Source organism: Heliangelus exortis, chromosome 17 (assembly GCF_036169615.1).
Source record: "Heliangelus exortis chromosome 17, bHelExo1.hap1, whole genome shotgun sequence".
Lineage (NCBI taxonomy): Eukaryota > Metazoa > Chordata > Aves > Apodiformes > Trochilidae > Heliangelus > Heliangelus exortis.
Genome location: NC_092438.1, coordinates 134,748 through 148,211, shown reverse-complemented (window position 1 = coordinate 148,211; position 13,464 = coordinate 134,748). Strand labels below are relative to the sequence as shown.

Here is a 13,464-nt window from a genome sequence, read left to right as displayed (position 1 = left end):
TGGAACTCTCAGGTGTTTTCCTCAAAGCAATCTTTGGTTTTCTTTGAGGAGCACCCTGGGGATTCTTCAGAGATTGCAGAATGCTCTTTTTAATGTGCTTCCAGAGCACCTCAGGAGAGAGAGCTATGGGATGATCTAAAAGCCCCAGCTTGAAGGTTTACCGGGAAGCTGTTTCTCACTGTACCTTTTGGAAGACAGTGAAATTTGAGAGCTTCTTTTCTTTGTCAACACTTCTGGGATCTCTTGGGTGAGATCCCAATCTTTGATTTTCTTTGAGGAGAACCCTGGGGATTCTTCAGAGGACTGCAGGATGCTCTTGTTAATGTGCTGCCAAAGCACTTCAGGAGAGGGATCTATGGGATGATCTAAAAGCCCAGCTTGAAGGTTTACCGGGAAGCTGTTTCTCACTGTACCTTTTGGAAGATGGTTCACTTTGAGCCTCCTCCCTGGGATGCCACCCCTCTTAGGTTTGGGCTTCAAGCAGAGGGGTAAGTCTGCATAGCACAAGGCAGTGGTCTGTAGGACATTCTGCACCAGGCACCGCTCGGCTAGGCGCACTAATAGCACAGGTCCGTGTGAGGTGTCAGGTGCTTGAGCCAGGAATGCTTCAGAAGGATTGTGCTTCATGCTGTCGTTCTCTGCTGAAGAGAAAGTGTTGGTGATGCTGAGCTGCTACTCAGCACAGAAACTCCGAGTCAGGGAGAGCATCTATTGTCATACAGTTTCCAAAGACAGAGCCGAAGCTTCCCAGGTACACCTTTCCAGGGGCTTCATAGTTCTTTCCTACTGCGGTGTTGAAGTCACCAAGGATTATGATCTTAGCATCTGCAGGAACCCTTTGGGTGAGGCAGTGCAGGTGGGTGTAGAATTTGATTTTTTTTCTGCATGGTCAGCCTGGAGGGTTGGGGCACACATACTGAGGAGAACAACATGGTGCTTGTTGTGGAGTGGGAGGCGTAAGGAAATGATGAGACCCCCAATGAGCGGTCGGCAGATTTTCAAGTTTGGAGGCCTGGAATATCCATGAATAAAAAGCATAATCCTCAGCTGTCAGCCCAGCAGTGTCTTCATGGGAAACATCAGCACTGTAATGAAGGAGAACTTTGATCAAATGAAGATTCCTACCAGCAGCAGCAATCATGGGTGGGGTTCTGAAGGATTCAAAACATTCTATGAAAGGGATCATTTTACACAGACTCTGTCATGATTTTCATTCCTGCTTGCTCTCAGAAAAAAGGTCCACAGGACCACACCCCATTAACTTGTGCAAAGGAATAAAGAGAAAAAAAGAATCTTGTTTCCCACTAATTCGTTCCATTCATATCTCTGTGGTTCTCATCCATGCCTGAGGAAAGAGAAAAGGGTGGAAATAAAGCCAGCACACTGATTTCTGGAAAAGAGAATGAAGGGCCAGGCAAAATACAGACCCTTTGGGGAATAGAACTTGCCTGCACTGTTCTCCTTCCCCCCCACCTCCCTGGAAAAGATATCCCAACAAGCTATCCCAAACCTCCCCCTGAGCAGGTACTTCTCATCTCACTGCACATCTCTTCATACTGGGCTCCCTGGCAGCACTCACCTTCCCAAGAACTCTTTTTCAGAAAGCAATGTTGACTGACTGCCTCCCCACCCAGGGTGCTTGAGCACAGAGTGAGCTGCACCCTGTGAGACTCTGGGAGATGATACTCAGAGGCTGGGAGATCAACTCCACAACAGCACTGGCACTCCTGACACAGCCACTCTCACAACCAAGAACTTTCTGAAGATCACAACTGGCAAGGAGGGGTAAACCAGCCTACTCCTAGAGTTTCAACAAGTTCCACTCTAACAGGTGAAATCCATGCACTCTCACCCCACAGAGCCTTCACTGCCACAGAAGCCACACCAGACAAATACATCAGGGCTGAAAGTAATCTGCAGCAGTCATTCTTTCCATTGGACCAAATAGCAACTGCAACATTCTTGCAGCCTTAGGGTTTCTATCACGAAGTTGGAACCAAAACCCAAAAGCATCAAGAGACAGAACATTGCCAGTATAAGATTCCACCCAACATTAAACAGTACTTGGCTACAAACCTTGTACCTGGCTGCAGGGAAGAAGGGACTATTGATTATTAAGGAGACGAATAAGAAAGAAAAATGGCCTTCAGTTCCAAGGTCTTCTTCAGGGAGAAAGAAAAACATGTAAATGAAGCAAGTTAAAACATCAACAGTGCCAAGACTCCTGTGACACAAGAGTGCAGATGGAAAACAAAATCAGAAAAGGAACAGAAACAGACCATATGGTTTGGAACTACAAACGAACTGGAACAGCCCTGCTCATGGATTCTCTTCAGCAGAAGTAAAGAACAGGATTTCAAAATGCTTACCCATGCCTCATAGGCTGCAACCCTGTTTCTTCTTCTTCTAATGCACTTCTCATGGAGTGCAGTATTGGCTTTCTGTAGTTCATTAAGACAGAGGGAGGGCTAAAGGAACCTTCCTCACAAATACGCCATCTCAGGTTTACAGATATAATGCTGACCAGATGCAGAAGAGGAAGTTTTGGAGGAAAACACACAAGAAAAAAAAGTCATCCCTTAAAACACTGCAAAAAGCACGTACCCACCTTTTCAGTGTTTTGTAGGCATCTTCTCTTTTTCACTTCCTCCAGATACAGCTTTTCATATTTTTGCTTTAGAACAATGCTCTCCCTCAGGGTCCTTTCACTGTCCAACTCCTGTTCAAGGTCTCCAATTCTGCAGAGCAGTAGCTTTCTCTCTGAATTCATCGTTGTCATGGGCTCTGCTCTGTTCCACTCTGTCCTGGGAAGCTGCCTGCTCCTGAAGCAAGTAACACACTTTTACCCACCACAAAGAAAAAGGGAACTCTCCCACCCCTCAGCTGAACCTGCCCAGTGTCAAGGGCACCGATTTCCTCCCTGAGGCACCTGAGCCTCCTCACTCCCCTCAGCAACCCAGGCAGAACCCCGGAGCTACCACAGGCAAGAATTCTTCTCCCTCAGAAAGAATCCCTCCCTCTCAGCACTGTTATTCATCAAAGCTTCTAAAGAAGGAACACTGTCTCTGTAGGAGAGAGCAGAGAGAAAAGGGTTCCTCAAGGAAGGAGTCGTCCCCACCACCACCACTTTGGTGGCTTCTGTTCTCAGAACTGATGGGTGATGTTTCTCACCTCTGCATGCAGCTGCTGTTTGGGCTTCTCCAGTTGTTCCTGGTTCCTCCCCAGGATGGACATCTCTGCTCACTGAGCCTGAGTTTGGTTTTCTCCCTGCACGCCTGCCTCAGGCTTTGCCTCCAGCTTCCAAAAAAGTTCATCAAGCTCTAGACAGAGACAAAAAACAAACAGAAAAGAAAAGGAACTCAGCAGGATATAAGAGAAGTCAATCTATGAAAAATTGGTAAAGGGCTGGGCACCAGGACTGTATTTGACAATTTGACAAACATCTGCTGACTCAGTACCAAAATCAGAGTGAAACCAAGGGCTTCCTTTTAAAAAAAGAACAGCTGTCACATCATTTCTGATAGGATTCCTCAGGTTCCCAGCCCTTCTCAGTTCTCCTGCAGCAGGTCACACACCAAGAGGCACCAAACTGATAGCATTTCACCCACAGGCCTACCTGGAAAAGCACTGGGACTATTCTGCTGGGAGATGCTCGTGTGCCCATGGGAAGTCGAACACACCCATACCTGCCCACCCACCTTCTGGTTTCAGCACAAACACCACATCTCATGCTTTAGAGGAATTTTTACACACTGTCAGCACAGTCAAGCTTCATTATGGAACTGACAAACACACAATCTATTTTTTCTCTACACTGAGAAATTTTTAAATAGTGGTTCAGAACATGGCCTTTACTGAAGGAGGAAGATGTATTCTCCACTGTAGGTGAAAGCTGCAGTTTATTTTAAAAATGTGCAGGAAATATCAGCCTTTCTTTAGGCCCCCATGCTCAACTACAGCTCTGTCCTTCTCTTCCCCCCCTCCAGAAGCAGACTTTTTCTGTATCCATTGAACATCAGACTTGATATCCTGTCAGTCATTAAAAGGGGAGGAAACTGGCACGGTGGAAACTTGAAAGAGGCTCTAACAGAAGGAAGAAGCTTCACTTATTTGAGAGGACAGGAGACAACGGATATATGCTTGAGCATAGGAGGTTCCATATAAATACGAGGAGAATTTTTTTCCCTGTGAGGGTGACAGAGCACTGGCACAGGCTGCCCAGGGAGGCTGTGGAGTCTCCTTCCCTGGAGACATTCAAACCCCACCTGGATCTGTTCCTATGTGACCTCCTGCAGGTGACCCTGCTCTGGCAGGGGGTTGGACTCCATCATCTTTTGAGGTCCCATCCAACCCTAAACTTTCTCTGATTCTATTTAAATCTGCCTCAATGTAATGACCTTCCCTGTCATTCAAAATAACTCTTCCAAGAGCAACACAAAAACTTGACAAACTTTTGCACTAATCATGAGCCCCAGCAAAGGCAGGTGACTTTTCTTTCATGCTACTCAGCAGCAATAACCGCCTCAAAAGCACTTTTGGGAACTCTGCTTCTGGGTCCCCAGGACAAGGGAAAGGTGGGCTGAGACAGCCACTAGTGAGCAACAAGTTCAACAACATTTTCTGCATCACCTCACTGCACCGTGCCCAGGGAAGCAATGACACCATTTACAAAAGCAAAACCTGAACTTTCTCCAGCTCAAGTCATGCCTAAGATGGGGATTGAGGGTGGCCTTGGGCAAAGCCAGCTTCATACAGTTCTTCTGAGTGATGGTGGCATTCCATATGGTGGCCTGGACTGGGTCTCACTGCTCTCAGCCCTGACACTCACCCATGGACACCATATCCTGGCAGGAATGCAGATCTGCCTGTCCCCAGGGGCTGCCCTGGGGATCTGCACCTTTGGCTCATCCCCATGGCTCTCTGCTACCAGAGCTCTGCTGCTCTTCTTGGGGAGGGCGTGTGGGACTGCTCCTGCCCCTGGAGCTCATGGACCCTGACAGCCTTGTGGGGACTCTTCCCATCTCCCTGCCTCTACACAACAGCAGCCCTTCAGGTGCCTTGCAGAGACTGCTTTGCACATCACCTTTTCATCTTGACCCATCAGGAGAACTGCTTTGCTATTGGGCACACAACAGGATCTACAGGCAGGACCTGCACCTCATGTTCTCCCCACGGCAGCTGCACTACACCTCCATCTGTCAGCCAACTTCCACAGAGAGCCAAGGGACACAATTCCTGAGAATATTTCATCAGATTTCCCACCCAACAGGCCAGTATCTAACAATGGAAACAGATGCCCCCACTGAACCAAAGGCAAAGAGGTGATTTTGATTCACATCTTCTTCTCCTTCTTGCTGTTCTCTAAGCCAAACCAGCCAAGAGCTGGCAGCTGCTCTGAATTTCTACTTACATTTTTTTCCTCTGCAGAAAAGAAGAAAAGGGAAATACTGCTCCTTGGAACCTGGCAGCTGTTTCTTGTTTCCCAGGCACTAGCTCATTTGCCCCCCATTCCTTCAGTATGTTTTTCTGCAAGGTTTTTAAGCTCCCACTACCCTCAAAACATGCAGCAGCTCTTCCAGACACTGAACTGGAAGCACGAAACATTTTACCCTGCCCAGAAACACAGGGGTCAGAAGATGACCAGAAGAAATCCAGGGAAAAATGGGCAACTGCATCCTTACTCGATGTGGTAAGCTGATAGCAAACCCCACCAGCAGCTCTGCCTGATACAACCACTCCAAAATTTTGACACAGGGACCCAGCTAGCTTTTATCTGCTTCCTGGAGGATCCCTAAAGGATCACAAGAGAGTCTGAGCCTGAAGAGCAGGAATAAGAGAAACACCTGAATAGAGAAGTACTCAACAAAATGTGAACAAGGTGGTGCTGGGTATTGGCTGGTCCTCTGGAGGGTTTCCTGGGCTCACCTGTTTCAAGAATTCATTCTTTCTTTCTCCCTTCCAAGTGGAGAACCATGGTCTCCAGGCTGCAATCTTGGCTTCAGCCTCTTTTTCCTCACGCTGTGTAAGTCCTTTGATGGCAGAGATGGCACAACCTGCTTTTGCAGCTGTGAGAGCAACAGTGACAAAAGGAAAAACTTTTCAGATCAGCAGTGCTATTTATGCTGCTACCCAAAGGGACCAAGATTTGCCTAGCAGATCCAGCACCAAAGTGGAACAGAACCTGCTGATCCAGCTCAACTATCTAGAACACAAGTTTACTGGATGCTTTAGCAGCACTCTGTAAGAAAAAGAAAAGCAGAAAACACACGAGCCTCTCATGTACCTGCTGCTGGTGCTGCTCCTCTGCAGCTGCCCGTGATGCTCCTAAGCTGGTCATCAAGTCTTCCAGGTGGTCATGAATCTACAAAAGCAGGAAAAGAAGCAAGAAGACACACTCTGACTTTCCAGCCTGAAAGTTGTAGATTCCTCCTTACCGAAAATGAATACTACATCCACCTCTTCACCTCTTTATTCCTATTATACCCAACACCAATGATCAAAATGGCCATAGTTTGAGGTCACTGTAAAACTGGTTGCAGTCATCTCCTCTGCTCTTTTCTTCAAGGAGAGGGAGAACACCATGCGGGACACAAAGAAACTTCAGTGAAAACCATCAGGAGGAGCATCTGAAAACCATGCCCTGTGAACCAAAGGGGAAGGACCAGCACCCTGACTACCGTCCCTCTCCTCAGCAGCAGTACAGCAAAGTCACACTTGCACAAGCAGTCTTCACAAGAGCCCTCATGCACCAGTTCAATACAAAAATGAACAAAGGCACACCGAGTGGCCAAAGGAAAAGCAGTTCTGCACAACAAAAGCTCTGGGGAGTCTGTTTTTGTTCCAGCCTGGGGATGCCAGTCAGGCCTCTGGCACAAGCTGCTTGCCATCAATATCCCCTGAGGACAGCAAGTGTCTGAAGTGGCATCTGAGGCCAGGAGGGGCCTAAGGCAGACAACAGTCACACCACTGGATTTGGGACAAATCCTGCACTTTTAAAGCATTAAGGAGCGTTTCCTGAGTTACCATGGAAAACTCTTAAAACCAGAAAGCTGGGGATGGGCCAGAATGCTGTCCCAGCACCCTGTATGCAGGAGAAAGCAGGAACTGAGCTCCCCTCAGCTCTCCAGGAAAACCTCATCTTAGCATTTCCCCACAGCAATCGGTAAGAAGCTCAGGAGCTCAAAACAAGGCAAGTTGAGGACCAGCTTACTGAGGCAGAGGCTTGCAGGGTTCCCTCAAGGGCTTCAATCATACGTCTTTGCTGCTGGACTCTGCCTTCCAGTCTGGCGTTTTCCATGGAAAGGCTTAAAAAGAAATACAGGCCTTATTAGAGAAATCCACCAGAGCAGCAATTCTTAAAGAGCAGCAGGGGAAAAAACAAACAAAAGTGTCTTCAAAACCATCTGTTAACTTGCTGTGATGCAACGAGGCTGTGCTGTGGTTTTCACACAACCCCAGACAGTGACAGACACCTTGGTTCTCTGTGTCAGTCTCTTACCACTGCACACGCTCTTCCAGCTCTTTTACTCTAGCCCTGGTCTCAGAAGATGATGACAGGAGGTCTTTAAGTTTTTGGGACTTCTCTCTTAGTTTTCTTTTCCTATCCTTGTAGTGATGAATCTGATGCTCATATTGAAGCTGCTGCTCTTCCAGTTCCCGACACTGTCAAAACACAGCAAGAATCCATATCAGCTGGGAGAACTCTTCTAGAGAAAAAAACACTGCTGCTGAAGAACTCAAGCATGACTGCCCATGTCTGCACACACCTGCTACCCAAAGAACTGTCATCAGTTGAAATACATTTAAACTTTCACTTCTACTAGCAAATGAACACAAACCCTTTTACTTTGCCATCCTCTAGACTGCTCTCTCCCATCCCTCTCCTGATCCCCTAAAGCATGGTTCCAAGCACCAACACTCACCCTCCAACTCTTTAAGGGACTCATGGCACCCACTGCTTTCCTCCTCCATTGAAAACTGAAATGAAACTTGATCCCTCTCCTAAACTGCCTTCAGTCACTTCATCCCCTCTCATAAGGAGATAAAGATGATTTCTGTTTCAGAATATATACATATGGAGAATAAGGTACAAAACCATTCTGAACATGATTTTATGGTGGTCTTGGCAGTGCTGGGTTAACACCTGGACTTGATGCCTAAAGGTCTTTTCCAACCAAAAAGATTCTGTCATCCTCTGTTACCAGAGGGGGGGGGGGGTGAGGGGAAGCACCGTGAGCATAAAGAAGTCCAGAATTTCTACTGCCCTTCAGAAATCAGACAAACTGCTGGGCCAAACCACATGCAATGAGCAACAAACACGTCAGTCACTAACCTCAGACCAAGTAAGGACACCGTGTCCTCATGCCACGGACATGGACATCAAGTTTATTAGTGTGATTCCTCCACACATCATCCCATCTCTGGGATGTGCTGGAGTTTGTTCTGGAATTCTGGGACAAATTCATGTACCTTGGATTTAGCCTCTCCCAGTTCCTTTTCCAAGCCCAGGCTGGCTTCCTCCAGGTTCCTGCAGCGCTTCGTAGCAACTTCCAGCGAAGCTTCTGCCACAGACAGCTTTTTAAGAGCTTCACCAAGCTCCTGCTGCAGCTTTCTGACATTGCCCTGATGAAATGGTTAGATGAGCACAAAAAAGGTTATAAGAACATGAACTATGCCTTTACTTTAACTTATATGATTATACACTTAGACCTGTCTTGGGACTCAATCCCAAAGGGAGGAAAATTTTGCCTGCCACCAGCAGTCAAAAGCTGAGCACCTCTAAATTATCACCAGCTGCTCATGAGGATTTCTGTTTTCTAATACCTACGAAAGGCTCAAGTATTAATCATCCTGCACACTACACCGGCATACCTGAATCAGGTATTTTTTTAACAAAACTCAAAGCAATCTCTTGTCACAGTTTGACTGCAGATATTACTCTGGTGACTAAAGGCAGGACTTTGTATTAGATGGTTCTTGGGTCTGTTTCTCCATTCTACAAAGAGAATTAAATGAATACTTGGATCTGAAAGCTCTTCTGACAAACACTTGAGGTTTATATTGAAACACATCTCTGTCTGTTTCCTTACCAAGTTCATTTCAGAGTAACAACTGCCTCCCTGCTGACACATTTGCCTTCACAAATCTGGACAGGCCCTCCATTCATCCAGCCACCCACCCAACTACCATCTCCCAAAGGAACCTGGTATTTTGGCACTAGGAATACAAAGTGATTCACAGGGGAAAACCATTGACAGCACTGCTGGAGTTCTTCTCCTTCTTCCCTCAAAGAACCCAAAAAATGAAGAATAAGGTGGTTATCTGACACATGGCAGGTATTCACCTAGCTCAAACGCTCCGGGGTTGAGAGGAAGAAAGAAATGGAATTTTAAAGCACTGTTCACATCACTAAGGCAGGCAAACAGCACACCAGTGTCTAATTACTCAACAGGACTAGCTCCTGTTTTCCAGAAAGTAAAGATTAACAAAATGGGTATGGCAACTTTTAAACCTTTACTCTGCCTGGGACTGGTAGAATTTGCAGAACAACAGTTTAAATGACATCCTAACAAGTCTTCTGACCAGCTAATTAGTTAACACAGACACAAAGAACAAATTTAAATATTGCTACACATCACAAAATACACAATAGAAAGCTTAGGTCAGTGGCTGAAATTGACCTCTTGAGCAACAGGAAGGTCGCTCAGAAGGGGGCTCAAAACACAAACAGAAATTAACACCAAAAAAGTTGCCTTCAACACTGCAAACAGTGTATACTTTACCTCTCTTTTTACTTTGTCAGCCTCATATTTAGAGATTTGTTCTCTTAAATCAGTGCAATCGGCCTTTAATGCCTTGTTCCTCTTTTCCAGCATGTACACTTGTTTCTCAGCAGCAGCACTGACTTGTTGGAAAACTTCATTAAACCGTTCCTGGGCAACAGTCACTGCCCTTCCTTGGATGAGCTGCTGCTCCTGCAGGTTTTCCAGCAGCTGATGGAATAAATGCCTTTCCCTCTGGAGCTGGGCCAATGCCGCCTGCATGGACAGAGTCATAGCATAGAACCACAGAATCATTAAGCCTGGAAAAGACCTCTGGATCCTCCAGTCCAACTGGGAAACCAACACCACCATGCCCACTAAACCGTGTCCCGGAAGTGGAAATAATGTGCTCCGCTCTCCCCTGAGGTGTTACACAGCACTCCAGACCCCTCTGCCCAGCCCTGCCCCAGATGCCCAACACCAACAGGATGCCTGCCCGATTCCCCTCATGAATGCCCTCAGAAAAAATCCTTTTCAAACACTTCCTCGTAGTGAAATGAGGCAACCAGGTGCCACTAATTGCCAGGTAGTGGATCTTCTTACCCGACTCCTTGGGTTTTCTGCTAATGCTAGTTTGCGCCGGACTAGCTCCCTTTCTTCTGATTCATCTGAGCATGGGCTAGATCAAGGTCTCTGCCGCATTCTCTATCAGATGTAGCAAGATGAACCTCTTTTAGGGCACGGCGCTCCAAGGTCCAGCCAGGTGTTCCAGCAGAAACTCATGAATAATGCTCTGAGCCTATTGCCCTCAGGGCTGACTAGCCTGGATCAGTGCTACTGCTCCAAGAAGCAGCTAACCTCCTCCTCCCAGCTTTCCTCAGCAGGGAGCTTTATTGGCCCCCTAATCCTGCTCATGCGCAGTAGGGGCCTGCCCTAATCAGGCACAGGTGGGCTTAACACAAGCTTATGCCCACTACCTCGCAATTAGTGGCACCTGGTTGCCTCACTTCACTACACTTCCTGACATGGCCAAACACACACATGTTTTGCAGAGGCAGGGAAAGCTTCAAAGGTCACCAAAGTTCAAGGTTTCTTGCATGAGCTTTCTCTCACAAAGAGGAAGGAAGACCAGGCATGTTTAATCACACAGATCAGCCTGTTACTGAAAAATCTCCCTCTTCCCTTCAATATGCATTTTGCATTGGGAAAAAAAAAAAAAAGCATTTGACTGCATTGTTTGTCTGCACAGCACAGCAGGAACAACACTGGGCAAAACTGAAGGAAACCAGCTGGAAACAAAGCAGCAGTACAGCAAATATCCTGCATCTGGCAAGGATTTTTCCTCATCCTAAGAGGACTGTACCAACTTCAGACAGCAACACCACCTTCCTCTGCACGACTCTGCCATCACCATTAGTCACTTTCTGGTTACTTTTCTTTACCTTACTGTATAGTGCAATTTACTCTCTAATGCCACTTACCAGTCCAGACTCTTAATTAAAAATATTTGGCTTCACATACCTGCACCCCAGAGTTGTCAGTGGCTTCCTTTAGGCTTCTTTTTTTTGCTGGTGATGACACATGGGAAGTAGATCCTGAGTGCTCACCTACAATGAAAACAACAGATTTTTACAACCAGCATGACCTAATGCTACCTATTTACTCCGAGAGTGCATCTTGATTAATGGTGAGAACAATCTTTACAGAAAACATCACATCCCCTCACATTTGAGAGCTGCTAGAGACAAAATGATCAGAATAGAGTTTTTAATGTGCTAAATATGTGTTAAATATTTTCTTTGGTGGCATTTAACTTTCTTCTGTAAAAAAGAAAGCTTATGAATATCAGTATGGCCACAAATAATTCACTCCAGTGTCTTCAAGGTGCAGGATCTCTCTCTCAGATAAACTGTGGTCCATGCAGTAACGAGCAAGATGCTTTCAACAACGCAAAGGGTGCCTCCTCCTCCTGCTCTGAGGCCTGAGCTGAGGAACAAAAGTGCTCCCCTCTGACCCAGCTGGCAATGCTTTCCAGCGCACACACACACGGGTGGCACTGCAGACACCTCCTACATTTCAAAACCAGAGCAGCTGAGGCACTGGAACAGAAGGGCTCTCCCTCAGCTCCACTCAAAGCTTTCCCTGGCTTCAGCCAAAAGCAAGCACAGCTTTTCAATCCAACAGCACCCGCCAGGAAAGAGAATGCTACTGGCACACCCAAGACACTCCAGTCCTCCTCCTCCTCTCCATCTGCACGTTTTGGTCAGATTGCTTCAAGGAGAACACAGCAACAGAAGCAAGAAGAGCACTTGCTGCATAGAGCACCATCTGCAATCCAACACCATCTAGTCAGGTTCCAGAAAAAGAAAAAAAAAGGCACAAAAGCTGCTTTGCTACTCTGCCAGTGGCCACCAGGATTTACAGGCCAGGATAAAATTTGCAACCTCAGAAGTCAACCACTGTTTTAGTCCATTTACTCTAGGTGGATCTATATTCACAGAGGAAGTATCTGGATCTAGATCATTTCTCTCACCACTGATTTCTCTGCAGCTTGTGCTGGGCTCATCAGGGCTGCCATTTAATAAGTACTTCTCTGTACATCCAGCAATGGCAGTGTTTAGCTCTACAGCAAGCTCTTTCTTCTCTTCTTTTCCATGTTGTTCATCTGTTTTTTCCTGAAAGAGATGAAACAAAAAAGCTGGTAAGAGCAGAAACAAGCATCTGCTTTGCTACCCACTGACAGCTTGAAGAACATTTTTTGTGGAAGAGAAAAGGGAAACTTTGCTTTCTTTTACAAGGCCTTCTGTGTTTCCAGGGAAATAAATCTTTAGCAGAATTCTGAGGTCCTGAGTCTCGGCCCTGCTTCTGCACAGCCCCTGAGAAGCACTTCCCCACTTCAGCCCAGCTTCATTTCAGTTACTGCAAGCTTTCGGGTGCTCCTGGATCTCCCTCCTACCCTCCCTGTCCTTCGCACAAAGTACCTCAGAATTCCAGGGAGAAGCCCAGAGAAAATCCTCAGCTTTCTCCACTTCTTCCATGGGTGGCAGGGAACCTACACACCAGGGAGGAAAGGAGACACTCAGTGGTTTTATATCACCCTGCTACTCCACTGTTTTATGTTGGAGGCTTTTCTTTAGTAACTTTTGATTCTAGAACCGTGGCTATCATCTAAAAGCACAAGGAATTAAAAAAAAAAAAAATCTATGTGAACAAAAGGAGTTATTTATTTAATTGCAATTGGCAAATTTCCAGACTAACACACTTCAGAGGAGTCACCTGGCAATGTCTGGAAAAGGAGGTAGGGAAGGGATGGGCAGGGCAGAGGAAGGGCTTGGCCAGGGACAAAGGCTTAGCAGGGGATTCATAGCTTAATCTTAAGGATATGGCTTATTTGGTTCTGAAATTACAAAGTGCCGTGTCTTCACAAGTTAATTTTCTTGCCTACTAGAGAAGAAAAAAATACAAAACTCTACTTAGCAAGCCTACTTTTACAGATCAGTCTATCATGCAATCTTTCCCAGATAGCTTACTGCTTTTCCTGCCCTGCTGGAAAGCCTTCATGCGCCGTGTCACCTTTGGCTTCTGCTGCTTCTGTAAAGAAAGATGTATTTCTGCAAAACTTTTTTTTCAATAGAAACAAACACAAAGAACTGTTTACATCCCTAGACTTGATGCCTAAATGAGCCTCTGCAAGTACACTAAC

General features: G+C 46.3%; 1 protein-coding gene across 1 annotated transcript; it reads right to left on the bottom strand.

The window, feature by feature from the left end:
- Nucleotides 1–7,397: 7,397 nt before the first annotated feature.
- Nucleotides 7,398–10,055, bottom strand: LOC139804230 (ankyrin repeat domain-containing protein 26-like). The gene is made up of 3 exons (XM_071761242.1): nt 9,783–10,055; nt 8,470–8,622; nt 7,398–7,662 (listed from the first exon to the last, which is right to left on the bottom strand). Exons 1-3 carry the CDS (start codon nt 10,053–10,055, stop codon nt 7,495–7,497), a joined length of 594 nt encoding a protein of 197 aa, XP_071617343.1. The 3' UTR covers nt 7,398–7,494.
- Nucleotides 10,056–13,464: the final 3,409 nt, after the last annotated feature.

Bases quoted from the DNA above. Each gene is read 5' to 3' on its own strand.
- LOC139804230 (XM_071761242.1), bottom strand. From the start codon at position 10,055: ATGACTCTGTCCATGCAGGCGGCATTGGCCCAGCTCCAGAGGGAAAGG. The intron at 8,623-9,782 runs GTAAAGTATACA...CCATTTCATCAG, and splicing joins CTGACAAAGTAAAAAGAGAG to GGCAATGTCAGAAAGCTGCA. The intron at 7,663-8,469 runs GTACATGAATTT...GTGTTTTGACAG, and splicing joins TGGGAGAGGCTAAATCCAAG to TGTCGGGAACTGGAAGAGCA.